Source organism: Chenopodium quinoa, unplaced genomic scaffold (assembly GCF_001683475.1).
Source record: "Chenopodium quinoa cultivar QQ74 unplaced genomic scaffold, ASM168347v1, whole genome shotgun sequence".
Taxonomy (NCBI): domain Eukaryota; kingdom Viridiplantae; phylum Streptophyta; class Magnoliopsida; order Caryophyllales; family Amaranthaceae; genus Chenopodium; species Chenopodium quinoa.
The window spans coordinates 1,459,650-1,487,494 of record NW_018743946.1 but is presented as its reverse complement, the minus strand read 5'-3'; the positions used below and the strand labels follow the sequence as shown (position 1 = coordinate 1,487,494).

Sequence of the window (27,845 nt, the reverse complement as noted above, 5' to 3'; positions counted from 1 at the left end):
GTGAGATTATTTTCAGCGGACTGGCAAAAAGTCGAATTATTGCGGGCAATTTTTCCTATTTACATAGTCCATCTTTAAAGTTTAAGATTTGCAGTTTTTTTTATTTTATTGTTTTTAAGTTTATTTTTAAATTAAACATGCGTACATTAGAAAGTTAAAAGAGTTTCCTTTTATGCTTAAGAATTTAGTATGTAATAATTTAAAATGATGTTATAATTATAATTGAATCAATCAATATCTATATTGTAAGATATTTTTTCAAACAAAACCTATTAATTTGACTAAACATTAAGTCAAATTGATTTAAAACAACTTTTTAAAAATAAAAAAAGAAATAAAAAATACTAATTTGGGTACAGTAAGTTGTATTATAATAATACAAAATTGAACATTTACATATAAAAATGAACAATTTATATGTGATCTAAAACCGAAAAATTATAAGATAACATCATTATGAAGGAAATGAGGTGCATGCAGTGCTACCTGCATAGGGGTAACGGTAAAAAATTGTATGCAGAACAAATCCATATAGCTAATAACTATAACAATATACTTGCATTTCATTTCCAATAGTTTCTAACCATGATCACTAATGTAGTAATGTTGCATAAGCAGCAAAAACCTATCAATAAATACACATATATATTAGGCTAAACTAGTATGAACATAAATTTATCATTACCGAGTGTACAATTTACAAGCATGTTTATATGACGTTTAATACATTAGCCTTCAGTAACCAATAAATATCGCCGCATTCATAAATCAGCCAACCTTATGCAACGACATTATGATTTGTTCCAAATTCCGAACCGCTCCATCCTTCAGGCAGCCTTTTGACAAACCGCAAAACTACCAGGGTTAATTGTTATGCTCTTTGTGCAATTATCAGTTTTATAAATACCAACAAGCCGGTCAGCCAACTCGAACATGTTATTTCTAAGGCTGCAGGATACATAAGAATGAACAGATAAGATTGTAAGGTCAGGAAAATATATAACAATTTGACATAAGAGATTATAAAAATATCAACCTTATGATTACAAACTGTGCATTTTTTGTACGATCCTTTACGTAGTGCCCAACGATTGAAACGTTCTTGAAATCTGCCAAGACGAGATACAGCAAACTCACTTCAGCACTATGTTACTTGGACTCGGATGAAGTGTCCAATTAAACACAGGTGTCCAAGTATCGGACTCGCCCATTTTCTTGAAAAAAATTGTATTTTTAGTTAAAAATGAAGTGTCCAAGTGTCGGTGTCGGTGTCCGACACGAGTCGTGTCGACACGGACACATGAGGTAAATGAAAGAGTCCGAGTGACATTCAGCAGGAATTCACAAATTTAAGGATTTAAAAAAAAAAAAGTTGAATAATAAAAGAAGACTTGAATGATTTAAGAAGATACCAAGTGCAGCATCAATTTCATCCATCACATAAAGTGGGGTAGGTTTGTAGTGATGAAGAGCAAAAATAAGCGCTAAAGAGCTGAGAGTCTGAAAGAAAAAAGGTAAACCAGTAAAGGTTAAGACCAGTATCAAGGAAATTAAGAGAGCAGTGTTTGAAACGAAACTGAATAACATTTAGCAATTTACCTTTTCACCACCTGACAAATTTGCAATATTCTTCCAGCTCTTTTTCGGTGGTCTCACGCTGAAGACCACCCCTTCCGAAAAAGGATCTAAAGAATCCACTAACTCCAGCTCTGCATCTCCGCCAAGTGTAATCATCTGCATCTCAGTCATAAAATCAAAATCACTTTATGATGCACAAATACACTGGCGCTTTATTTGGATAGGAAATAGGAAGGAAAGGAAGGGGAGAGAAACAAGAGGAAGGAAGGGAAAAGAAAGAAAGGGATAGGTGGGTTTCATTTTCCCTCCAGATCTTTACAATTTTGGAGGGATTATGGTTATTAATGAGAGGGAAAATGGATCCCTCCTTTCCCTTCCTTCCCCCAATCCTTTCACCCAAACAAGAGAGTTTGTTCCCCTCCCTTTCTCTGCCTTCTATTTCCTACTATCCAAACAAAGTGTGGAAGAGGATGCATGTAGGAGATGCACGATAAAAACTTAACATGTGCCAACTTCCTTAAGAATTTGATCCATGTTATCATCTACTAGGTGCATTAGCATGACAGGGTGGCTCACAATTATTAAGTATATGAGCATTATAGCTACACAAATGTGGTACCGATGTACCATAGATATCATTCAAAGAAACAAGCATACACTTTCTAAATTTAAATAAGTACATCATTTTAACTAATTACACTATAATTCTATAAACATGCTAACATTAACTACATATTATTATTGAGAAACAAAGGAAGCAGCACCCTAAAAGATAGATAAAACAGTCAAGCTGAAAAGACAGAAGGCAACTAATATATTCAATACGAAAATCACTCATAAGCATTTAGCAATTTCAGATATCACTCTACTTCATATTCCTTTCCTAAACTATTCCAAACAAGCAAAAATAAATAAACATAGATAATGAAGAAATATTTACAACCATCAATTACAGACCTGATACATTTCCTTCAACTTCAGAGAAATGGTATTAAATCCAGCCATGAACTCGTCTAACCTGAAAACAAGTGTTTCCACATTAGTTCAAAAGCATAAAATTATGCCAAGGTAAAGACAGGATAAACGAGGAAAGAATAAACTAACCTTTTCTTTCTCCATTCATCATACTGTTTCTTAATGTCATCACGCTCTTGAGTAACTTCATTAAGCTCATCTACCCGTTCATTGTATGATGCCACCTTTTTACGATATCTAAAATGTTGGACAATAAATTAGTAACCTGTATGCAGCGGCATAAATTCAAAGAATTTGAGTCAATAGGGAGAAAAGTACTCAGAGATTGAATCAAGATTGGGATTCATTTCTTTCAGTTGTGCTTCCAGCAAAGCTACCATCTCGAAGGCCTTTTTAAGGTTACAAGGCATGGAAAGAGTCTCGTCTTCCAGTGTTGATTTTAGTTTTTCTTGATCTACAGAGTCTTTTGCTATTCTGAAAACATCAGATTATACATAATGTAATATGTTCAGAATAAGTCTTTGCAAACAAATACAGTACAAATAAGTGAGTTCATACTGCTCCATATGCTTCATGATAGCATTCTGCAAGTCATCAAGCTTTTTATTGTATCCCCTCTCCTTAACTTCCATCTCTTTGTGAAGTTTCTTCATATCTTTAAGTTTGAAATCAACATCAACCTATACCAGCATCACCTGTTACTAAATACAGGAAGATAAAATGAAATTTAAACTAGAAACACTTAAAACAAAAGATTCTACCTCAGTTGCCCGCAGTTCATCCATTTTCCTCTTCAGGCTCTCATAGTCAGATTTTGCTTTGTCCAGAACTTCTCTATGTTCATCAAGCAGCTGATAGTGTAAATTAGCAAGGATTAAAGAGTCTCAATTAGCAACACAAATTATTAACTGAAGTTGAACTCTAATTAACAAGATTGACTGAGAAAAACCTTCTCTGTCTTTTTGTAATTCTCTTGAACAGCGAATGCCTTCTGTTCTATTGCCTTAAATGTTGACTGCATCTTTTCCCTCTCTTGATGAAGAAATTCCTGTTCTTTCTTTGAATCCCCTATCCCTTTAGTCAGCTTTTTTATCATTTTTTCACTAGTCTCTATTTGAACTTTGTGACGATTTATCTCTGTCCCGTGTTTGTCAATATCCTAATGACACAATAGAGCTATTAGTGGCAAATTCTTATTTGGAAATCCTCTTTAAAAATGAATGCAGTCAGCACCATGTCAGATACTTACAGACTGGAGTTTGTCGACCTTTGCTTTTTGGTTTTTAAGTATTTCACAGCCAGCATTCTCTATCTTATTTTGAAGCTCTGATGCCTTGAATTCAATGAAAAAAAAAAAAACTTTGTACAATTAGTTGCTAAGCACTCACATTTCAATTATCAGCCAGTCAACAAACTTCAAGATGAAAATGAAGGTAGAAGAAATATTACTTCAAGTGCAATTATCATACCTTCTCCTTCAATTTCTTAGAGCCCTGTGTAAGTTTGGCAATCTCCTTCTCTTCTGCATTTATTATATTTTGGAGCGCAGCAAGCCTGGATACCTCTTCCTTTTTTGGTTTTGCAGCAGACTTCAGAGACTCAAGTTGATTCTTTAGATAATCATTTTGAGTATTCATACTGTCAATCTGTCAAGTCAAAAGTCAACCTGTTATTAGCGGGAACAATGAAAAAAAAAGGTACTTTCATAAAGCTTGTACAAAATTTCAATCGCAGGATTCACCTCTTTCTGACTCTTGGCTAATTCCATCTCTAAGTGTTGGATAGCTTTGTCTAAAGACTGATAACTCTGAACAGAATCAGCAATTTTTCTCCGAATTGCATTTAGTTTATCAACCAACATAGAAAGCTCCTTTTCAGCATCAGCAACAGCTTCTTTAGAAACAGTGTCAGCACGAATAGATGTTCCCATTTTCCCTCCACGTGGTTTATTCCCACCTCCACTCATAGTCCCGGATTTTTCAAAGAGAGCACCTTCCAGTGTAACCACTCTCCTGAAGTCTCTGCTCTGACCATATGCTATGCGTGATGCCTACAAAAAGACAGTTAGATAAATCATCATAGGAGCCTCCACAAGCAAGTTAACACTTAAAACAGATTTCACAACAGATTGTTGCTAAGAACTTTCTAATATCTTATTGGGAGTTCCATTAAACAATGAGTTTTGATCTTATTGAACCACCATCAAGCAACTGACATAGAAACAGTGTAACGCTGTAAATTATACTCCAGCTTTCATCACCTCAGCCTTTTAGGTAGACATTTCACTAGTAAAAAAGGATAAGAACATGCACCAGCCTAATAAAAATGATTAATCTCTCCCTTAGTCATTCTATGGTAAGATATTATCAAACAAAGTATAACTTAAGATAGCATCATCCAGTTACTGATTTGGGACAATCTATTTTATATACTTCCTATTAATCGATAAGCACATTCCATCTAGAAGTACACATCATTTCCTCTTTTACAATTTTCTGCCTAAATTGCTTTTCTACTCTAAAATATGAAAATTACCATTTTCCTATAGAATAATGAAACAAAAAAGGATTTAACTACTATAGGGGGCAACATGGATCTACATAAACACAGACAAATAAGGTTGTCGATAAAAGATAAGCTCAACAATTAACATGTTTTTCTCTTATACAATTTTAGAAATTAAAATTATGATATAGAAAGCACGAACTTATTGTAATGTTTCCCAATTGTTACTTGCAGTTAGTTATTTATGTATCTATCTTGATAAGAGTTATGTACAGATATTACTTTAGGAGTATCACTGGAAAGTACAGTATATAGAAGATAAAAATAATAGAAAACAGACCGACTAATTTCTGAGATTTCTTTTAGATAGACTAATTTTGTTCAAATCTGTATAAGGATATTAAACTTCAGATGTGCAAATTTAAATCAAAAGTATAAAAAATTTAAAGCTAATACTAAAATAAAAATAAACAATATAAGTGCTTAGCTCAGGTCAAAGAATAGTACTTAAATTTAAACTAATCAACGCTTTCAAATAACTCAATATGTATAACCTATTCAACACATATCAACATTTTTCTTGCTAAGTGCAACATTGACAACCGATAACAATGTATAATTGGCAGATTGTCAATTATATTAGATGGTTCGACTTAGGAGGCAGAACAACAGAAAACTCTTCACACCAATGAGGACATCTGTTTTGTAAAGGTCATCTCTTAATATCATGCAATTCAACGAGTGTAAATTTTTAACTGTAGTCCAACTTATAATCAAGATAGATCCATCAAAGCTACTTGTAGTAATGTCAGGCATCACCAATGGAAATATCTTCTCGTAGTAGTCAGAGAAAAATTAAAGAGCAAAAATATGGGGTCAAAGTAACATACTAAGATGCTTTTGATGAAAACATTACCTGCTCAAGGTCTTTCGCCACAACAGTGTTTTTAAGCAACTCAAAAAATGCAAGTTTTAATCTTTCATTCTTGACTGTTATCAAGTCAAAAAGCCGAGGAACACCCTCCGGGGTATTTACTTTTCTCTTCAACTGATCACCGTGTCTCTCTTGTTTCTCCTGCAAAAAGGAAGAACTAAATTCAATGTTTGTCAACGTAAAACTTGTCTTATGGAATTCAAACAGCATATCTTGCAGAAACACAGGAATACAGTTGTTAATATATAAACCTGAATGCTGTACCACAAATCCAAGAAATGCTAATACAAAAGGAATACAAGAAATGTGTTCAACAAAATTCATTTCTTTCAAGAATCAAGAGTATGCTATGCGGTCATACCAGTCAAAATCCCAATTAAAGCAAGCATTGAACAGTAATAATCCATACAGACTGCTAGAGTGTAGTTTCCCATTTTGAAAGTTTCCAGCTCTTCTTCTTCCATAAGAGAGACCCTTAACATGCTAGAATGATGTCTTATGTCAATTACTTCCTTTGATTTTTGTTTAATTGCACCATTTTCTTTTTTTTGGAAATTACTACATTTTATTTGCACCATTTCCCTTTATGTTCTGCTTTCATAAACCTTTTTTTCATGTGTTCACACACCTCTTTATACCCTTGTATAAATTTGATGATATCCTTGAGTAAATTTAATAATATCCATTATTACCCACCTTATTTCTCTTTCCTTTGATTGTAGTTACATGGGCATTCTTGGTATCTTCTCCCAGTGTTTTTCACACCTCCTTAACAAGACAATCCCAACTTACAAGTTGTTTTTCATTCTATTTTTTGGGTACAAAAACACAATGGATGAAATTTCTCTCAACAATAGTGCAAGCCTAATGGTCCCATTAGATATTATAACCATCACATGTCATGCCCACCAATATGCTGATTTTATATATCTATCAACCCAATTTTCAAAACAAAAATATGAATCGGAAAGAACAGTCACACAAACTTTTAAAAATAAATACACAAGTTAAAACAATTTTCTATTGAAAAGCTTAATTTGCTAAAGCTGTTCCTAATTTAAGGAATCAACTTCAATGAAAGTTGATAAGCTCAAATTTCTTTTGGCGACTATATAGCCTGAACCTCACTTTGTTACTTTAACTTATTATTTCATTTCTTTAAAAGGATGAGATACATAACTTAGATGTGCTAGCAATTATCATCCTTGGAAATTTTGGACTACTTCTGAGATATAACCGCGTCAACAATAGAACTAGTGATTTCGATGAAAGAATGTTTAAAGTGTACCAGTATCATGAAGGTCGCAACACCAAGGTTTTTCTCACGTAGCAAATCTACACATTTTTGGGCTGCTTCAGCTGTCTCTACAAGAATATAGTCAAGGCCAGGGCATGCTGTTGACACAGCAACATCATATTTAGCTGCATTGGAAACAAAAACAAGTGAATAAAGTCAATAAGATAGGAATATAAGGAGCCAAAAGTAGACCATGACATTACACTATGATATATTTTACTATAAAGATATAGGACATGACAGAATCGAACACAGAAAATAATCCCAATAACTTATTCATACATCATAAAACAGTGTTATAACTATGATCAACTGTTTTTGCATCTACAGACTCACCATCTATAGCACCCAAATCACCCATTCGCCCATGTATTCCCTTTATCTTATCTGTTTCCTTCGCTCTTAGGATCTCTTTCAGCACAGATCCTTGGCTCCTCTCAGATTCCATAACAGATACAAGCTCAGCAACCTTTTGTCTTGCAGCTTGCTCAAGAGGAATCAAAGATTCTTGTTCCTTGACACATTCCTGTCCAGTCACAAAAGGTCAGTCTTCTAGCTGGCTCTGATAAAATAATACGCAAGTTTTGACAAAGTAACAATCATAAACAAAAAGTTGAACCAATAATACACTTACTTGCTCTACTTTACGAGCATTAACGGCCTCAGACTTTTTTTTCTCCAAATCATTTTTAATGCTTGTGATTGCAGCAGATTTAGAGTTAATCTTATCACTTATATCTTCCAGCTGCTTTCTAGCATCCTCAAAAGCCTTTTGTGCACCTTCATGCTGAAGTAAACAAATAAAACACTTTTAACAAATAAAGATCATACTCATGAAAGGCAAGTACATGAGCTCATCATAACAAAACAGAACAGAAAAGCATCATAATTCTTCCAGCAATCCAACCAAATATATTAAAACAACTTTCCAGTTGAGTTATAACCTGTGAATAATCAAATACGTAGTATATGAAATTTATGCACATTAAATCAAGAATTTAGCATAAGAACGCATCAGTCTACCTATTCCAAAACCAGAATACTACCAATCTACCATACCAAGTATTTCAAAGTCACAGGGTGTCCAGCACACTTGAAGCAGATGCATAAGACGAGAACCATCTCAAAAGCAAGCCACATATTTCTAGGGTCAATAGCTAGGCATTTATTTTCTAAAAAAATAATACAAAAAATCAAGCTAATGAGCTTCAAACATGTTGCATCAGAATACATTATTGCATCCAAAAAAATATTTCATTTCTCACCAAAACTTTGTTCCTAACTAAAAGTCTCATTTTACCTTTATTATTTTGTATTTCACATTTAATTAACCAAACTACACTCTCTTGTTTTACTTATTCCCTTTTAACCAACCAAACCCTACTACCATATTTTCTATTTATCATCCTAAAAACTTGTGAAAAAAGAAAATGGGACTTTAAATTGAGAACGGAGGGAGTACAAAAAACAAGGACTTTTGTAATTTATCAGGCACTACGCAGCACATAACAACTGCAGTAAACCATCTCTCGCAAAAGCTTAACTACTGTAATTACATCAAGCTCTACAAGGCACGCGCACGCCTCACCTACAGCTCAATAAATTATCTTCCCCACAGCCATGTAGGCACTGCATTTGGTTCACTGATCACATAAGCAATATAGCAATTCAACAATTCAGTTCAAAAATTATAGTACATTTTATCAAATGCATGCATAGCTGAGTGACGCCGACATCAAAGTTGCTTATGTTTTTTGAATCACCTTATCATTTAAAAGCTTCCGCTCTGTAGATGCAACTTCCAGTTTCCCTTTATGTTCCATCAATTGATTCTCCCAAGGTTCCAACTCTGCGCGAACCTTGGCCAATTCAGAACGATGAATCTCAGTTTCACCTAATTTCATTTTCAAAGAAAAATGATTCATCAAGATTGACATTTTTCACAAAAGATGTATAGAATATTAGAATCTGAGATCAAGTTCAGGTTCAAGTTGGAATATAGTTTCTAACTGAATTTTATGATGAAGACAATACAACCATTGTCCATCACAAAAAATATTCTCAGTACTATAACAAATATAGTTGGCATAAAAAATAGAACAGATTACGCTGTAAAATAATAACAATTTATCAAAGATATTTAGCATGCAGGTTTACCAAAAACCAGCTAACACAACTACACAAGTCTGTGAAACATGAACGAAGAAATTTTAAGCAAAAACAAAACTCTAATGATCCAATGCACCTTGCTATATTTGGAATAGTGACTGCTCAAAGATTTCAAAATATTTAGACATTAAAATTTGAAAGCTTAAATTTCCAAAGCAATGGAAATAGGTATTTCAGAGATTCAAACTACAAAACTTGCACAAGAATCAAGGCAACAAAGACGAGCAGTATATTCTGACAAACATTTTTCGTAAACTCCTCTATAGACCTCGAAGGTTGGGCAGTCCTTTGAGAAATTAGAACATATAGCATAAAAAAGTACAGCAAGAACATTAATAAATCACTCAGGCAGCAGAAAATGACAATGCATCATAAACTTATATAAAAGTGAAAATCCACCTTTAGATTTCTCTTTTATTTCTTCCAAAACCTTCTCTTCTTCCACCAAGCGCTTTTGCAGCTTAGGAATATCTCCCTCTAATTTCGGAATTGCTTGTGTGGCATTCTCACACTCCTTTGTAAAGTCATTGATCTTCGACGAATCCTATTTTGAAACCGATGGTTAGAAATTTGCCAAAATAGTGGTATGTTCAATCAATGACATTAATCCAACCTTATCAATTTTATCTTCAAGCTTTTTTATCTTTTGCTTCATGTGCTTATAATCTTCACGATATTTCACATCTTGCCTTTCAAACTCTTTAAACTCCTCTTTGCAACTCCTGAGGTCATTATCAAGTTCCTGGGATTTACAACATGCATAACACACAATTGACAAAGCAATCAAGATTTAGCGGAAGAGCTAATATCAGCTTCAACACCTAAAATGTGCAACTATATACGAAATATAAAAGGTTGAAATCAAATGATGCAAACCTCTTGTCTCTTGAGATATTTATTGTGCAAAGTCTCAAGCTCCTTCAAAGTAGATTTATTTCCCTTGATCTCCTCTCTGAGACAAGTGTTTAAAATGACATTAGCAAATACACTCATATAAGAGGAAAATTGTGTTAATCACATATTTCCAAGAACACCTTTTCGACTTCAAATTCTCTTCCAAGCTGGACAAGTTATTTTGCAGCTCAGCCATTTTCGCATTGTTGTCCTCAGCAGCAAGTTTTGTAGCTTTCTCTTGCCATTTAAACAGTGAAAGTTCCTTCAGCATATACGATTCTGCCTCGTTCTTCACATCCTGTTAATCATGAGAATACAGATTCAGTAAAAGACTTTCATTTGCCTCTTCAAAGTCCATAACACGCACAAAGGCTATAATGAAATATATAATAGTTAATACCTCTAAGCTGTCTCTTTCTTTCTCGGCCAACTTGACCATCTGCACAACTCCAGACCTCTTCTCGTTTAGATCTTCTAACCTGATGACACAGATTTTATTAAACAAAGTTAATGAATGTGTTGCTGTAATCTTAAACCTGACAGGAGTACAGCACAATGCAAAAGCAGCTCACAGCTAATATGCTTATACAAGAATACAACCATGAAAGGTCCAATTGCTCTATAAATTGTATTTAAAGATTTTTGTTTTAACCGCCTAAATCTATTCAGTTCCTCCATGGTACACAACTTCAAATGTCCTGAGATCAAAAAAAAATTGAACCAACTTCACAAAGATTAAATAGCATTACCAAAAATACAAAGAAAATTACTTATCATCTTGCAATACTAAAAGCTGAATATAGAAAACTCACTGCTTAGAAGACTCTTCTATCTTCTCCACATATTTATTAGTCCCAATTATATCCTCAAAGTATTCAAGAAACCCTTCATCATGAGGTCCTTGAGCTTTCGGCTTCATTAGTGAAATTTGTTCAACTTCACCCTAGTTAACAACCCAACAACAACAGCATCCAACCAACATGAGTTACTTTGTATGAAATACACTGAAACAAACAGAAGAAAATTGAACCAAAAAATTAAATTTCAAAAAAAACTAATAGACCTGAAGGATCAAAAATCGATTATTATCCAAGTCGACTCCTTTTGCCTTCAATTTAGTTGTAACTTCCGTGAAGTTACTTGTTCTATCATTAATGTAATACTTCGAAGAGTTGTCTCGAAATGCAACCCTTGTAATGACAAATTCACTCCCATCAACAACTTCATATTCTCCATCATCCTACATGACACAATACATCAGAAACCACAAATCCCCCAACATATAACCCCTATTCAGAAACTACTGCAACAGCAAATCGGCGAAAAATAAAATTACCAGATCAATAATCTCTTGAAAATGGACTGATACACCTGCACTTTCTAAATTCAGATGATTTGTCGAGTTGTGAATAAGCTCAGAAACTTTGTTCAATCTCATCTGTAAAATTCAAAATCAAAATCATTTCACTTGGACTAATCTAAATTCAATTTAACCAAAAATGAATCACATTTTTTGTACAAACAGCATTAATTTATTGTTTATTTTATCAAAATTAAGTTCAATAAACAAGAATTACTCATAAAAATTGGAAATTAAAATCACCTGTTTTGCCCTTTTTCCGAACACAAAGAGCATAGCATCAATCACATTACTTTTTCCACTTCCATTTGGTCCAACAACAGCCGAAAAACTCTACCAAAATTCAACAACATCTAAAAAACTTAGCAATTTTTTGAATAAGAAATCAATTGAAGTGAATTTGATGATATATTATAAACCCTAACCTTGTGAAAAGGGCCAACACGTTGTTCACCAGCATAAGATTTGAAATTTCTCATGACCATTTCTTTAATGAAGAGTCTCGGAGTTCTAGACCCGGACTCAGTCGACTCGTACGCTGTCGTCGTTGTTGTTGTCGCCGAATCGGCGCCGCGGTCCATCTTTTTCCCCATTTCTTTTAAAAGGGAGGGAATTTGTAGATGGAATTTGTGATTTGAGTTGTTGTGATTGAAATGAAAGTGAGATTTGTAGATGGAATGAGATTAGAGTGAGTCACGAGTTGCGACTCTAGGTGTGATTTCAGTGACGTTTGGTTATTGTTCTTGAGTTTGAAAATAGAGAGTGAGAAGTGGAAACTTTTTGAAAAAGGAATAAATGGAGAATGTGTAGAAGGTTGACTGGTGAGCATTTAGGCGGGAAAACCAAAAATTGAATCGTTATGGGGCTTGAAATCGGACTGTGTGTTGTTGGTCCATCTTTAGGCCTTAATTGCTAAGAGCGCATATACGTCACCTCCAAACGCAGTACATAGTTGATGAAAAGTAGTAATTTTGTAACAAAATACAAGCTTAACTTATCCTCCTCCTTTCTTCCTCTAACATTTTTCTTTGAGTTTCTTTGTTAACATTATTTTTCCCGTGTAAAATTTCTTCGTTTATATAAATTTTTGAGTTAGTGATTCGTGTTTTGATGGGTATATTCTTTTCTTCCTAAATCTACGAGTTTCAGATTCAATTAATTGGCTTTTTCAAAAGGAAAGAAAAAAAATGGAGGAGAGAGAAAGTTGAAGGTCAAAAAAAACAATGGAGGTTACATTTTATCAATTTGTAATTGTAATTTGTATGATTTTGTTGATCATGCATGATGATTTATTGTTTGATTATTTGAAATTATTATGAATTTCTGATGAATATCAATTAAATTGCTTAATTGTTAATGAATATCCTTAATTGTAGTCATTTTTTCTCTCCTCTCTCTCTATTTTTCTTTTGATTATTTTTTCTTTTGATTTCTAATCATGTTACAAATCAATAATTATTTTCTCTATGATGAATCAAGATTATATTTAAGGTGTATATTCAATTTTTTAGAGTTTGAATAATTACAATCGATCTTGACTATAATTTCTGTTAAAAAAATAAACACGTAGGAGTTTAAAAACGAACATCTACTACAAAATGAGCATTTTGTACACCGAAAACGAACAATTAATACACAAAAAATGAACATATTTCAATAATTCATTTTATCTTTATTTTTCATTAATAATTATATACAATGAATTCAACCTTTATGAAAATCATGTTCATTATTAATATCCTAAATGTTCATAACTTTTCGTTACATATTCATTTTTTATGTGTTCATTTTTTAATACTAAATGTTCATTTTTTAAAGTGTTCATAGATTTTTTTATGAAATGTTCATTTTTATTCGGTTGAAAGTGGAATATAATACGTTGAAAGTTAAATTATCTGAACATTTAGTATTGAAAATGTAAACAATTTATTATGAATATGTATGTTTCGTTATTTATTATGAACATATTTGTTATTGATTATGAACATATATGACATATAGATTGATAGTTATTTATATTTTTAACTACTGCATTGATGATTATATTATGAGCATTCTAAATAATTATTATGAACCTATGTTGTGATCATTATGAAAATTCTAATTATTTGTTGTTGTTTGTTATATTTTAGTGAGTATAGATTATTGTATTTGTGAAAGACAAACTTGGAATTAGTGAAGAAACAAGTAAGAAGTGATGAAGAAGTATATGATATGTACGGAGAATTTCTGAAGTATATGATCTAGAGGTGATCAAAAATCGGGTCGGGCCGGGCCTTAACACAATTTCTCGTGCCCAAACTCGTAAAAAAGTAGCGGGCTTATCGGGCCAAAACGGGCTTTTTGGGCTGGGTTCGGGCTTTTAAACTAAAAATGCATTTTTATGCTTACCCAAACCCGCCCTATTTTGGGCCGCGTCGGGCCAATGTTGATCACCTCTAATATGATCCCAAATTTATGGTTGTATGATAAAGGTTCGTTACTAATATACTAAATGTTTTTTTTTTGACATGTTCACTTTTTAATACTGAATGTTCATTTTTTACGTGTTCACTTTTTATTACTGAATATTCTTTTTTTTTTTATATGTGTTCATTTTTCTAAGTAAATGTTCAATTTAAGGTCGTGGTCTAGCAAATTTATGATTATATGATAATCATGTTCATTTTTAATAAATGATCATTTTCTTATAACATGTTCACTTTTTAGTATTAAATGTTCATTTTTTTACGTGTTCATTTTTTGTTATTAAATGTTCAATTTTTCATGTTCATATTATTCAAACTAAATGTTCATTTTATAGAGCGTAGTGTTGATTTGGGCGGATCGCAAACATGTTGTTTGGATTATTTGATTTGGACCTTGCGGTTTGGGCCTTCCCTTGTTGTAGTTATCTTAGCTGCACTAGAATGCAGCTAAGACCTATTGTGCTAAGAGTAGCTCCAAATGAAAGATCAGTGGGTCTTAGCTACATTATAGCTGCAACAAGAAAAAAAGGCCCAAACGCTTGGCTCAAATTAAATAACCCAGATAATATATTCGCGATTCGCCTAAATCAACTCCACGCTCTTTAAAATAAACATTTAGTTAAAATATATTAAAAATTAAAAAAAATACTATATCCAAATAATACCTCAATTTTGGTTTGACAATGACAATTGCAGTTTTAGAAAGCCTTTTAAAAAATTATTGATTGTACGTCTGCAACAATAGCAACCCGGGGCAACGTCTGGGGTCACTCACTAGTCTAATACTAAAAAGTGAATAAGTTATAAAAAATTGACAATTTATTAAAAATGAACATGATTATCATATAATCATATATTTGCTAGACCACAACTTTAAAAACGAACATTTAATTAAATAAAATGAACACGTAAAGAAGGAATATTCAGTAATAAAAACTGAACGCGTAAAAAAACGAACTTTTAGTAATAAAAAGCAAACATGTAAAAAAAATGAACATTTATCATACAATCATAAAATAGCTAGACCATGCCAAATAAAATGAACATTTCGTATAAATATATGAACACATTAAATAAATGATAATTTATTATAAAAAAAGCGTAAAAAAATGAACAGGCCGCGTCAAATAATATTATGAATATTTAATACATTAAAATGAACATGATTTCATATTTTCATATAGGTTTAAATTCGTTGTATATAATAATTTTACGAAGAATAAAGCTAAAATAAATCGTTAAAATATGTTCATTTTTATGTACTGAATGTTCATTTTTAGTGTACTAAATATTCAATTTGTACAAAAATTGTTCAATTTTAAAAAACTCGTGTTCATTTTTAATTTAACACAAGTTCAATTGAAATTATTTTAACTCAAAAAATTTGAATTTCCACCTTAAATCTAATCTTGATTCATCATAGAGACAATAATTATTTATCAATAACATAATTGATAGAAATCAACAATTTTACAACATTCATATGCATATTCATAAACACAAAAAAAAATGTATATATTAAATTAAATTACCTCAAGATTCATGATCGCGATGAAGATGATGACGATGGAGAATGCTACAGTGGTGACGAATTAAAGAATATCCGGAGTAGGACAAAGAAGTTTAAAGATTGAAGGGAAGTAATAAAGTAAACTTTTAAGGAAAAGGAAAAAATAGGAGAGAGAAAATCTTGAATTGAGAATAAACCAGAAGAGAGAGAAAATTAATAGAACTAAGAAAGAAGAAGAGAGATAGAGTTAAATATAAGGAAGAGAAAAACACGTATGTTCATTTTTTATGTAATATATGTTCATATTTAAATTTGTTGCAGCTAGTTTAGCTACACTAGTGTGTAGTTAAGAATTTGTGATTAAAGATATGAGTAAAACGACATGTTTACAGATTTTGTGAGTAAAAATACAGTATACTCGTACTAGCCTTTCTATATATAAAAAAAGGGTCTATATCATATTATTATTAGTTTTAAATAATATTTAAGTATAAAATTTATATGTATAAGTCCGCCAATGGATGCATCTAATATGATACTTTCATATTATGTATAGAAAGTAATGCATATAAAAATAACAGAGGCGGATTAGTATGATTACATATAAATATGAAAATAAAAATAAAAATAACGACATAAACCCTCCACAAACTTATGCAATCTCAATAATTGATGCATACATTAAGGACTTGTTCTCTTCAACTAATTAGATACTTATTACTTATTCCATAATAATTTCGTATCAGATCAGACCAAATCAGATCACACCAGACCAGATCAAAACCTTTGATTATCATTTTATTTAATGTTAAATATCGTTAATTTCCTATAATTTTTTTTATGAAAATTACATGTTTAAAAAGTTTATGATGAGGCGAATCTAAAAAGTTCCATTTTGATAATGTTTTTCTTTATAGATTAGTATTAAAATGCTGTCAAATTTTAGTCAAATTGTTAAATCATACCAAATTAGATCAGAAAAATTTAGATCATACCAGATCAGACCTTAAAAAATTCAGACCGGATCTTGTTTCAGGTGAAGAGAACAAGTCCAAAAATGTAGCGAGTACTAGCTAGCGAATGATATAGCTCATTGGCTCAACAGATCAGATTGAGCTACTAGTAGATTTAACAAAAAAAAAAAAAGTTCATGCAAGTTACAAATCATATAACTAATATATAAAGCTAAACTTTTAGCCAGGTCACGAGGCAGCGACACTTGACGTTCCATTTTTTCGCCAAGTGTCACGCCACGTTGGATAGATTTAAATAGACTTCTTAAGATAAAAAAAGTTAGTTTAAAATTCTATTTGAATAGAATTTTAGGATAAAATTGTTAGTTTAGAGTTTTATTTTCGATAAAATACCTATATTTTAGACGTACAAAAAATTGAATTATAATTTTATTCAAAAGAAATGTTAGATTATAATTCAACGAACAATCCGGGCATCGCACGGGGCACCAAACTAGTTTATTATAAAGTTTAGCCAACCATTAGAGATTTTTTATTTGCTACGAAGCAACAGTAATGATTCAAATTTTATATGATACCAATGGTTGAGGCGCACAAGAATATGTTACATAATAATGTCACATAACAATATGGCTAAACTAATTGAGACAAACTATTGCTGATGCTTACAAAATGGTTCTAACATTACTTTAAGGTCGAAGATAAAAACAAGAATTAAATAAACTTGTATAAACACTCAAAACTGAAGCTTACAAAATGGTGTCCTTCCAAGAACAATACGCTAGAAGATCACTCTTATGCAACTCTAATTAAGTGAAATAGAAATAGCATGCAGCACTTAACAAGTGACAATTTGCTTACAAAATTAGAAATTTCTTAAACATTAAACCATGCAAATAAACCACAACAAAACATAATATACGAAAGTCAAGGATTTTTATCCTTACTTCGGCAATGATACAAAAGCCATGAATTCTTGGTCTGATTTAAGAGCATTCATCGAATCAGGTGGCAAACATATCTCGAGATCGACAGCTCCGCCCCCTTCGTGTCCTGGACAAGCATATATCACCCCAATAGCTTTGTTCGCATACCCACTACGAGCAGCTACTGCTTTCCCTAGACCAAATTCGTTGCCATACATGTCAAATCTTGGCGATCTCTCTACTGTTATCGTGCTACAATCATGGAGGTCTGCATGATGGAAACAACAACGAGATTCCATCCATTCATTCACAAAGTCACGCACAAGTTTATCATTGAGATTCGCCACTGAGTGGTGCAACAATGATGCAACCGAGCCTAGACTGTTTTCAAGTAATTCACCGGATGTAGTACTCGTGTCGAGTGCTTTGATAGAGTTTCCAAAATAGAATTCGGGCAAGGGTGGATCTATCCTATGCCTGGTATAAGCTAGTAAGTAGTTATGGATAACTTGATCATTAGGTAAGCGGTTTGCTCGAACCATAGACTTCCAAACAAGTGCACACAACGCTTGAAAGGAAGAGATTTTGGTGTTGTTACTTTCCTCGATGGCTTTGGTTTTTAGTTTTGCTATAGATTCCGATGAGAAATGGAAGATCCGATCTCTAAGTTGAGGAGCTTCAAATCGTCTTATGAATTCGTCTGGATGGGTAAAGGGGAGGGCAATTGGCGGAGTATAATCACTAGGGAACCAGCGGTTGTGGATTGGTAGACTACTTGAATTATCATAATTTTGATTATTTTGAATTATTGCTCTATGTATCTCGGACCATTTGTTCCAAAAATGCCAATATGAACACTAGTACAAAATTGGGCTTAAGTAACACCCATTGGTAACACTTTAAAAAATTTAGGATTATTTGATTTTTACGTAACACTTTTGTAACATTGTCGTATTAATTAACATATTTTGTAACACATTAATATTATGTAACACTTTACGGTAACACTTTTATATTAGGTATCACTACTATGTAACACTTAGGGTGTGTTCTATTCACCTGATTTTTACTTATCTGAACTTAACTGAACTTATCTAAACTTATCAACCCTTATCTGAACTTATCTGAACTTATTACACCTTATTAACACTTATTTTCACTTATTTGACCTTATTAAACCTTATTAACACTTATAAGACTTTAGTAGACATTATTTGTCATTCTTGAAACATATTGTGTAACATATTGGTAATATGAGTATATATATAACAATATATTAAAATAAAAGCAATAAAATATGAAAATATTAGCATTTTGATAATTTCAAATATTAAAAAAAATAAACACTGAAACAAGCAAAAGTGTATGTTGCAATAACACCAAATAAAATTTTAATCTTCTAATGCTTCATCATCATCATTCTCATCATCTCCTTCTTCTGTATCATCCTCTACTATTTTATAGTTTAGAAATAATAAAAATTCTCTTTTGGTTTTGTTGTTGATCTGACTTTCATTCTCATTAATTTCCCTTTGTTTTATTCACAAAAATAATAAACTTGTTGATTTGCTTAACTTTTATATAAGCAAAATTTATCTAGTCTTACCATAACTTATGAGTATAACGTTACTTTAATTTTATTTTTTATGCAAATGTTACTTTATTCTTATATGAAATCATGATAATAAAACACATAAAATTTTACAAAAAAAAAAAAAAAAAAAAAAAAGTGAAAAGCAATCTTGATTAGTAATAACTCTATATAAATATAATAAGTGGAAATAAGGTGAGGAGAACGTTAATTTAGAACTTATTAACCCTGAACTTATCTGAACTTATTAACCCTTATCCGAACTTAACTGAACTTAAAATAAGTGAAAATAAAGTGAACAGAACAAACCCTTAATTTATGCTCAATCCTTTTTATTTTTTTTCCTTATTAAATATTTTTTTTCTTCTAATCTCATTGTAGAAAAAAAATGAGCGGTACCCTTTATTTTTCATTTTTTTTAACATCTCATTCTAATCCATCTCCTCCTCTCATTCTTGCTCAAATACCCATTCTCTCTCTGAATGAGTTTAGATTATACAATCAATGGAGTCGCCTTCATTATTAACAGCGTCATCCTCTGAATCAATCATCATCATCGATAAATACCATCATCTGAATCACAAGCAACATCATCAAATGAATCGAGAGTTCGAGAGCGAAGGAATAATAGCATACGGTACTACTACGGTGTTCATTACTTCATTATATCTTTGGTTATACAGTTCATCAATTCGTTGTTGCCTTGCGAAATTCATCACAAAATCAGTATTTTTCGTTCAATTTGCCATCTAGGGTTTCATTCGTCACAAATTCGCCATCTGGGGTTTCAATTGTCACAAAATCACAAATACAGTTGAATTAGTCATCTCTGATTTCATCTAATTCGCGCTTCCAATCAGGTATTTTGTTAATTTGGTGGATTTTCCACGTTTTTGGTTATGTTATCAATAATTTTCATGTGAATTATATTATTACAATCTAGTTTATAGGGTTTATATTGTTGGTTGGATTCTATTTAACTAATTAAAATTGAAATTTACATCTATTGTTATTCACGATTTTATGCATTTTGTTTTTGTATATTAATGAACTTTTCTTGTTTAAACGATGTTATATGTATCTTATTATTGATCTTAAATTTTAATGCTTTTCCTATAAAGCATCAAATATTCATTAAGAATGATGTGAAGTTGTTAATTTTAACAGAAATAGTTGATTTAATTCCTAAATATATGTGAACTAGATGAATTCAGCAGTCTTGGCGAGGCAGCAGCTGCAAGCTTAAATCCCCACCCTAGCTATAGCTAGCATTTGAATGAAGTAGAACTAGGGAAGAGGTGAATCAGATTCTAGCCAACATTGGTGTTTCAGATTGGTATTCTTATCAATGTGCCTACTATTTGAAATTACTTTTACAATCTACTACAGATGTGATAACATAATTTTCTTGTACTTGTTAAAAATATATATTCTGATAAAGTTCGAACAAAATTTCAATAAGACTTTTCCAGATTTTAAACAATGGGAATGTCTTGGTGGTAGTGGCCTTTCTCTTCCAGAATTCCATGGACTCATAAAGAAACTTTAAGTTATTGAGAGGAAGATATAACAGGAAAAAGTATACAGATAAAATATCACAATACTAGCTACTACACACCTTACAAACATGATTAGAAATTTTGGCCATATATTAAGAAAGTAATAAAACAATGCAATTCAATAATAAGCTAAAAAGTGCAGTGTCACCTGATTGTGTAATGCTCAACGACTTACTCTCTAGCATTTGACTTTCTTTCACCCTTCAGGTTTGGCCACTAAGGTTGTACTCATTCAGATCAACTCCTTTCTTACCTACATTGATAGGCAGTGGCGGAGCCACTATAGGAACATGGGGGGACAGCTGTCCCCCATATTTAAAAAAAAAATAAAAAAATTATTTTTGTAAGCATAAAAGGCTTCAGTAAATAACAATATATATATATATTATATGTGCAACTTGTACCATAAAGGCTAAATATGGTCTGGTGGTTGTTGGGCTTAGAATAGGGCTTGTTTCTTCCTTCATTTCTAGGATCGAGTCTTCACAAATATATATTTTTATTTAATTTTAATTCCTTTTTCCTCTTTTAAGATTTTTTTATTTCATTTTATAGTTTATACATAGTGCTCCCATTTAACTTCTTTTTCTTGATTTTGGATTTTTCCCTTTTATTTACTTCTATTTGGATTTCGTTATATAGTGTATAATATATACTTCGTATATTTAAAGTACAGTATTATAAATCTTTAAACCTCTAACTACTCTCATTTAGCTATTTAATCAAGTACCGGCGTACTGCCTTGTTGATAATGATTACTAATGTGTTATTCGACTATATATGATCTTTTGATGAATACATATTTTCGTAATTTTTTCATCTCTTTAATTATGTGCGCTTAAATTCTATTTTATTATTATTTTTTTTAATTATTTGGAACTAATTTTACTTTATAGATTACATTGTAATAATTTCAATAGTCAAACAAAGTTGTGTTTATTTTTTTCGAATATAACCCAAATCTCTTTATATCTATTATCAATTTATTTAAATGCTTGTTATTTGATTAATCATATTTATTACATAACTTAAAATTGGGGTTTACCAACAAAAAATTATTTTTTTGGTTGATAATTTTCTTAATATATATGCAATGAATCTTTTAATCACTCCTCTTTTGTCATATAAGAATACTTGTCATATTTCATATGCGATTTTAATTGCATATTAAGCAATTATGTTATCAAAAAAATTTTGTCGATTTATTAAACATTTGAAATTTGTCCCCCCGGATTACAAATCCTGGCTCCGCCACTGTTGATAGGATACCATTACCATTTTCTAGCATGTTCATTTAACTGCCGAGGGGCAATCTGAACTATTATATAAGTGCTTTTTTTCTTTTTCTTTTTTTTTTCTATTTGAACTTGTTATGTTATGATTTTTGTAAGTTAGTGGTTAAGTGTAGTGTAACAAAATTTACTCTGACCTCTATTTTGCAAGTCAAATTTTCAAGGTCTGATATTTTATATAGTGACAAAGTTTACATTTGGCAGTTTTGAGCTGAGTGGTTTTAAGTGCTTGGGCAGCAGGCGACTTATACGTGCCGGCTTCAATTCACTAAGGTAAATTTCTACCATTGGCACAATTTCAATGCACTTTTATCTTTGCATTGCGTGATTATAGCTGATCAGACTTTAGTATTGGCAAGAATAAAACCATCAGGCTGGGATGTACGTAGTCTAGAAGCTTTTTACATATCTGTTGAGTTTAGAATTGCGTGATAACCCCTTACTTTATTGATCTGATTGTAATGAGAGTTTACAATCTTGGTTTGCTCAATTATATCAGTCTTTATTTGTCTGATGGTAATGACAATTCACTATTGTTGTTTTGCTCAGTTGTATCAGAATAAGATTGCTTTGTGTTACCCTTTTTTTTGTTTTTTTTTTTGTGTTACCTGATATGTATGTGTCTTTCTAAGTGGTTGAGACCATATTTAATTATATAAACCTTTCTGCCTTTGTAAATTTTATAAGTTGGTTCAGTACTCTTGGATAACCTGATACCTGAATTTGGGCCTGCTTCTCATGTTATAAAAGATATGAATACTCTGAAGCTACATTTTGACACTTTAGATCAGATCAAGACCTTGTGTATCTTAATATATGTACATTGTTCATCTGTTGGGTAAATTATAGAATTTGATGGTACTTCCTTGCATAAATTTGATGAGCCCATGAATTATGGACTATGCTTTGAAATATGGATAATGCTGAATGATTGATGATATCTGATCATCTTTGTAATCAAAGTGGCACTTGCTGGATCAGGGATGATGTTGATTGATGAGAGCATATCTATCATATTTTATATATCCATATATCTGTAGGTATGTGTAGGACAGTAGGAGAGTTCTTTAAGATGGAAAATTGTTGCTGCAATCAAAGAAAGACATCTGCTGTTGATACTATAAAAAAAATACTACCAACATAATGAGTGTCATATGGCATTATGATGTCCTTTAACAATGAATTAATCAGATATTTTGCTCCTGTACTCTGCAGGATCTGGAGAAAATCAGGGGGAAGGAAGTGCTAGCTGCAAACACAGAAGAAATTGTTCGCGTAGAGTCTAGTTCAGCTGTTCAATCCCAGTTTGTGGACACGAAAATGGTCTCTTATCCCAGAATAGCTGTTGAAACTCAGCAAAATAGATTTTCCACTGTGATAAGTGCCGCACTTGCAACTACGGCTGCAGTTAGCACAAGTACTCCCAATGTTTTTTCTAGCTAGCTAGCTGCTGCTATGTGCTATTGTTACTACTGTTTGCTGCAACCGCGCTGACTGTTTTTTAGAGATTAAAGGTCTAAAAGAGACTGAAGTTCACTTTCTTTTTATTTTGATTATTAGATTAAAAAAATTGGTGTTTATGGATGTTTTTTGTAAGAACTATGAAATTAATTTCAATTCAAATTATTGACTATTACATGTGATAATTTCAAATTTTTTGTTGCTGTACATATTAAAGTTATTTTAATAATAATAATAATAACAATAATAATGATAATAATAATAATAATAATAAATGTTACCTATTCATTAATATGGTGTTACATTAGTTTGCAAAAAGTGATACATAATGTCAAATAAAGTGTTATTAAATGTCAAAAGAAGATCGAAAAATGTTACCTAATAATGAACATAGTGTTACATTAGTTTGACAAAGTGATACATAATGTTGAAAAAGTGACACTATATGATTGAAAAATGTTACTAAAGATAAGTAAGTGTTACTTAAGAAATAAGAAGTAACACTTTAAAAATGATACAAATGATATAATACGTGATACATAAGAGGGTTTATGGTAACACTTCTGAAAGTGTAACCATACGTTACTCAAAGTGTTACATAAGACCTTAGGTAACATGGGCGGAAGTATCACCTAATAAACTGTTACCTATTGTCTATAGTAACACTTTTAACACTTTATGGGTGTTACTTGAGGTTAGTTTTGTACTAGTGGAAGTTCCATCCGCGATACAATGATTTACAGAACACGAAATAAACACCCCATCTAAGAGCTCAGTAACTTGTACCGATAACAAAGGTTTTGTGTGACCGTCATAGTTCACAACCTCTTCATAAAGGTTTAAAAATGACCGTACAACCAAAGGTACGTCCTTTGGAAAAAGAATGTCATGATTAACCATGCCTAGGGATGGCAATGGATCTGGACCCGACCCGGATCCGTGGATCCAGATCCGTTTTTCACGGATCTGGGTCTTCAAATTTTGGACCCGACGGATCCGAGTCTTGCTGACAAAAACGGATCTGGATCTGGGCCCTAGACCCGGATCCAGATCCGTGGACCCGTTTTTTAATTTTTCCTATTAAAAAAAACTAAAATTGTTTGTTTCTTTATTAAAAATGTTGATAATGTTAGTAATGATAAAGATTAACCCTTTCAAGAGATGAATTTTGGATGCTCATATTATATACAACATCATTGTTTTTTCGCTAGCTCATATGTAACATCGTATTTTTTTTAATGTTTATAATTTTAATTCAAAATATGAGTGTATAAGTTGGTTAATTTGGGGTTGAACTTAATTAATAACCAACAACGTAAGTTTGAAATAATTTTTTTGACCCGAACATTACATTTATTGCAAAAAATTAGGCAAAATATATTGGACCTGTTTTGGACCCGGATCCGTTGGACCCGATGGATCCAGGTCCAGGTCTTCATTTTCTAGACCCGACGGATCCGGGTCGGATCTGGATCCTATATACAAAAACGGATCTGGATCCGGGTCCATCCGGACCCGATCCAGATCCGACCCGTTACCATCCCTAACCATGCCTAAGGCGGCATGGATGAATCTGACCCAGGGCCCTTGTTACAATCTACATAGACGCGACATTGGTGGTTATCCTCATCTACCTCCGAGACAAGTTGACCTGCTAATGGGTAGAAATGGACGAGGGTGATAGAGAGTGATTCCTTAAGTCCGTCGAGGAACGAAAGGATTGAAAACTCTTGATGATCACTTAGATGGGAAGGTTTGGTGAACAAGAGACCGGCTTGGATGTGATGAAAAGAAAGCATGCTTAAATCCGTGGGAGAAAGGTGGTATGGCAATTTTGATTCTTCAACCACATATTTTGGCTTCACAAAGCATTCGGAGATTTGCTTAATGGCAGATGAATTCATCATTCAATTTGGTATGTTTGACTTTTAGTGGTTTTAAGTTTCAAACGTTTAAGGTTTAATGGTACATTGACCAATATTATTAGGGAGTATGGCTGATTTATATTATCATGCATTGAGCTTATAAGGGGTTTTATAGTTTACTTGGTTTATTTAATGACATGCCACCGGCCTTAAAATCTTAATATTGTTACAAAATAATAATGTATGCTCATTATAGCTTGTAATTATCTCTTTTATGACTACCTTAAGTATGGTTTTAATAGCATCGTTGTAACCCTTCTTTGTCATTAGTCCACATTAACCCTCTCATGAATGGACTCTTCATTGTCCATATAAGTTACAATGTTCACATCTTGTATATATATATAGATGGTCATGAAATGGATGAATATAGACAATATAATTACCATCTACATCTCTCTCTAATCTTCTCCCTTTTCCCCTTATTTTATAATACGTTATCAGCACCATACTTTAAACGAAAACTATTACATTATCACTCCGTAAGTATACTAGCCAAGAAGAATAAAAAGTCCAAAGGTATTTATTTTAATTATAATATTAGTTAACACGTATCAAATATTGATGCAAGATATTATATTGTCCGTAAGTATGCTAGCAATTTATATTTTATAGCAAATGCTTTCCACCTTCACGTTACAGTATGTCAGGTTACAATATGCTTCGATTTTGTTTTTTTTTTTGGGTTTTTCTAGTTTATAACCCTTTAACTTTTCGTTTTCTAGAATATGCCCCCTCTTTTTGAGAAATCTACACTATAACCTCAAAATGAATTTAGTTTCCACACGATAACCTTGCCGTTAACAAATTCCGTTAGTGGGGCCCACTCATCACTAAATAGTATTTTTTTATCGATTTGTGTTGAAAATGGTTCCGTTAAAGATTTTGGGGGATATTTTGGTCCTTAAAGGATCCAAATTGAGCTCAAATCTAGCCAAAAAAAACATAAATGTCTCGATTTGCGTGTTTACGTATTTAATACGCAAAACGAGACATTTATGTTATTTTTTTGCTAAATCTGAGCTCAATTTGGTCCCTTAAGATCTAAAATAGCCCCCAAAACTTTCAACGGAACTATTTTCAACACGCAAAGCGATAAAAAAATATTATTTAGCGGTGAGTGGACCCCACTAACGGAATTTGTTAACGACAAGATAACGGCAAAATTACCGTGTAGAAACTAAATGTATTTTGAGGTTATAGTGTAGATTTCTCAAAAGAGGAGGGCACATCGTAGAAAACGAAAAGTTGGAGGGTTATAATGTAGAAAAACCCTTTTTTTTTTTTTTTTTACTAAGGTGTTATATGTCAGGTTACAATATGCTTTCCACCTTAATTTTGCACCTTCACCTTATATGCCTTCACTCTCGTTTTGCACCTTCACCTTAATTTTGCTTGTGACATGTTCCTAACCATTTTAGTTTGATGACTATTTTGCTTAGACTACTAATATGTCTTGTAAATATGTTAAGAATTGTATAACTCATGATATCCCCTTAGATTAAATCATTAACAGTAGTATTATTGTTTTCATATGGTATATGTTTATTGTATGCTATTTAATCTTGTCTTGTTATTTGGTATAGTGAAATATGTCGAACCTTACCAAGCTTGAATATGTGGCCCTTGATATTACTGGAAAGAATTATCTATCATGAGTGTTAGATGCTGAAATACACCCAGATGCTAAAGGTCTTGGTGAAATCATTAAGGAGGGTAATGAAGCAACACTCCAAGATAAGGCAAAGGCCATGATATTCCTTTGCCATCACCTCCATGAAGGACTTAAGAATGAATATTTAATTGTGAAAGACCCACAAATCCTTTGGAGTAATTTAAAGGAAAGGTATGACCACCAAAAAAACAGTGATACTCCCTAGAGCTCGTTATGAATGGTTGAATTTGAGATTGCAAGATTTTAAATCTGTTAGTGAATATAACTCAGCTATGTTTAAAATAACTTCTCAATTGAAATTATGTGGATAAAATATTACTGATGCAGAAATGCTTGAAAAGACATACTCCACTTTCCATGCAAATAATATTGTCCTGCAAACACAATATAGAGAAAAAGGGTTTAAAAAAAAATATTCTGAATTAATATCTTGTCTTCTTGTGGCTGAGCAAAATAACGAGTTGTTAATGAAAAATCATGAATCACGTCCTACTGGCTCTACTCCATTCCCTGAAGCGAATGTGACAACCCATAATGGGAAAGAAACTAAAAATAGAGACCACTCCGACAGTAGTAGTTGAGGTAGAGGTCGCGGTCGTGGCCAATGGCGCGGCCGGGGTCGTGGACGAGGATATGGTAGAGGTCGAGGAAGTCATTTCACAAACTCACATTTCCACCAGAAGTGGGAACGTAGGGATGATAAAGAGAAAGGTGATACCAATATATGTTACCGTTGTGGAGGAAAAGGTCAT

At 32.3% G+C, this 27,845-nt stretch overlaps 1 protein-coding gene, 1 long non-coding RNA gene and 1 pseudogene across 3 annotated transcripts; 1 reads left to right on the top strand and 2 right to left on the bottom strand.

The window, feature by feature from the left end:
- Positions 1–506: 506 nt before the first annotated feature.
- On the bottom strand, positions 507–12,489 carry LOC110688970 (structural maintenance of chromosomes protein 4-like). The gene is made up of 28 exons (XM_021865715.1): positions 12,138–12,489; positions 11,956–12,045; positions 11,689–11,790; positions 11,416–11,592; positions 11,165–11,295; positions 10,753–10,831; positions 10,493–10,650; positions 10,335–10,410; positions 10,072–10,200; positions 9,858–10,002; positions 9,053–9,183; positions 7,924–8,076; positions 7,626–7,815; positions 7,281–7,414; positions 5,975–6,133; positions 4,295–4,603; positions 4,023–4,199; positions 3,803–3,886; positions 3,503–3,712; positions 3,315–3,404; positions 3,112–3,233; positions 2,872–3,027; positions 2,683–2,790; positions 2,536–2,596; positions 1,600–1,734; positions 1,413–1,500; positions 1,037–1,109; positions 507–948 (listed from the first exon to the last, which is right to left on the bottom strand). The coding sequence occupies exons 1-28, from the start codon at positions 12,303–12,305 to the stop codon at positions 828–830; spliced, it is 3,756 nt and encodes a 1,251-aa protein (XP_021721407.1). The 5' UTR covers positions 12,306–12,489; the 3' UTR covers positions 507–827.
- A 5,118-nt stretch (positions 12,490–17,607) lies between these two features.
- On the bottom strand, positions 17,608–25,400 carry LOC110689044 (annotated as a pseudogene).
- Positions 19,560–23,668, top strand: LOC110688969. 2 transcript variants are annotated; one of them, XR_002504746.1, is made up of 4 exons: positions 19,560–19,818; positions 19,935–20,041; positions 22,237–22,305; positions 23,248–23,668. It is a non-coding gene; the product is annotated as an uncharacterized LOC110688969 (long non-coding RNA). The 2 variants fall into 2 exon arrangements; XR_002504745.1 differs by having other exon boundaries at positions 19,560–20,041.
- Positions 25,401–27,845: the final 2,445 nt, after the last annotated feature.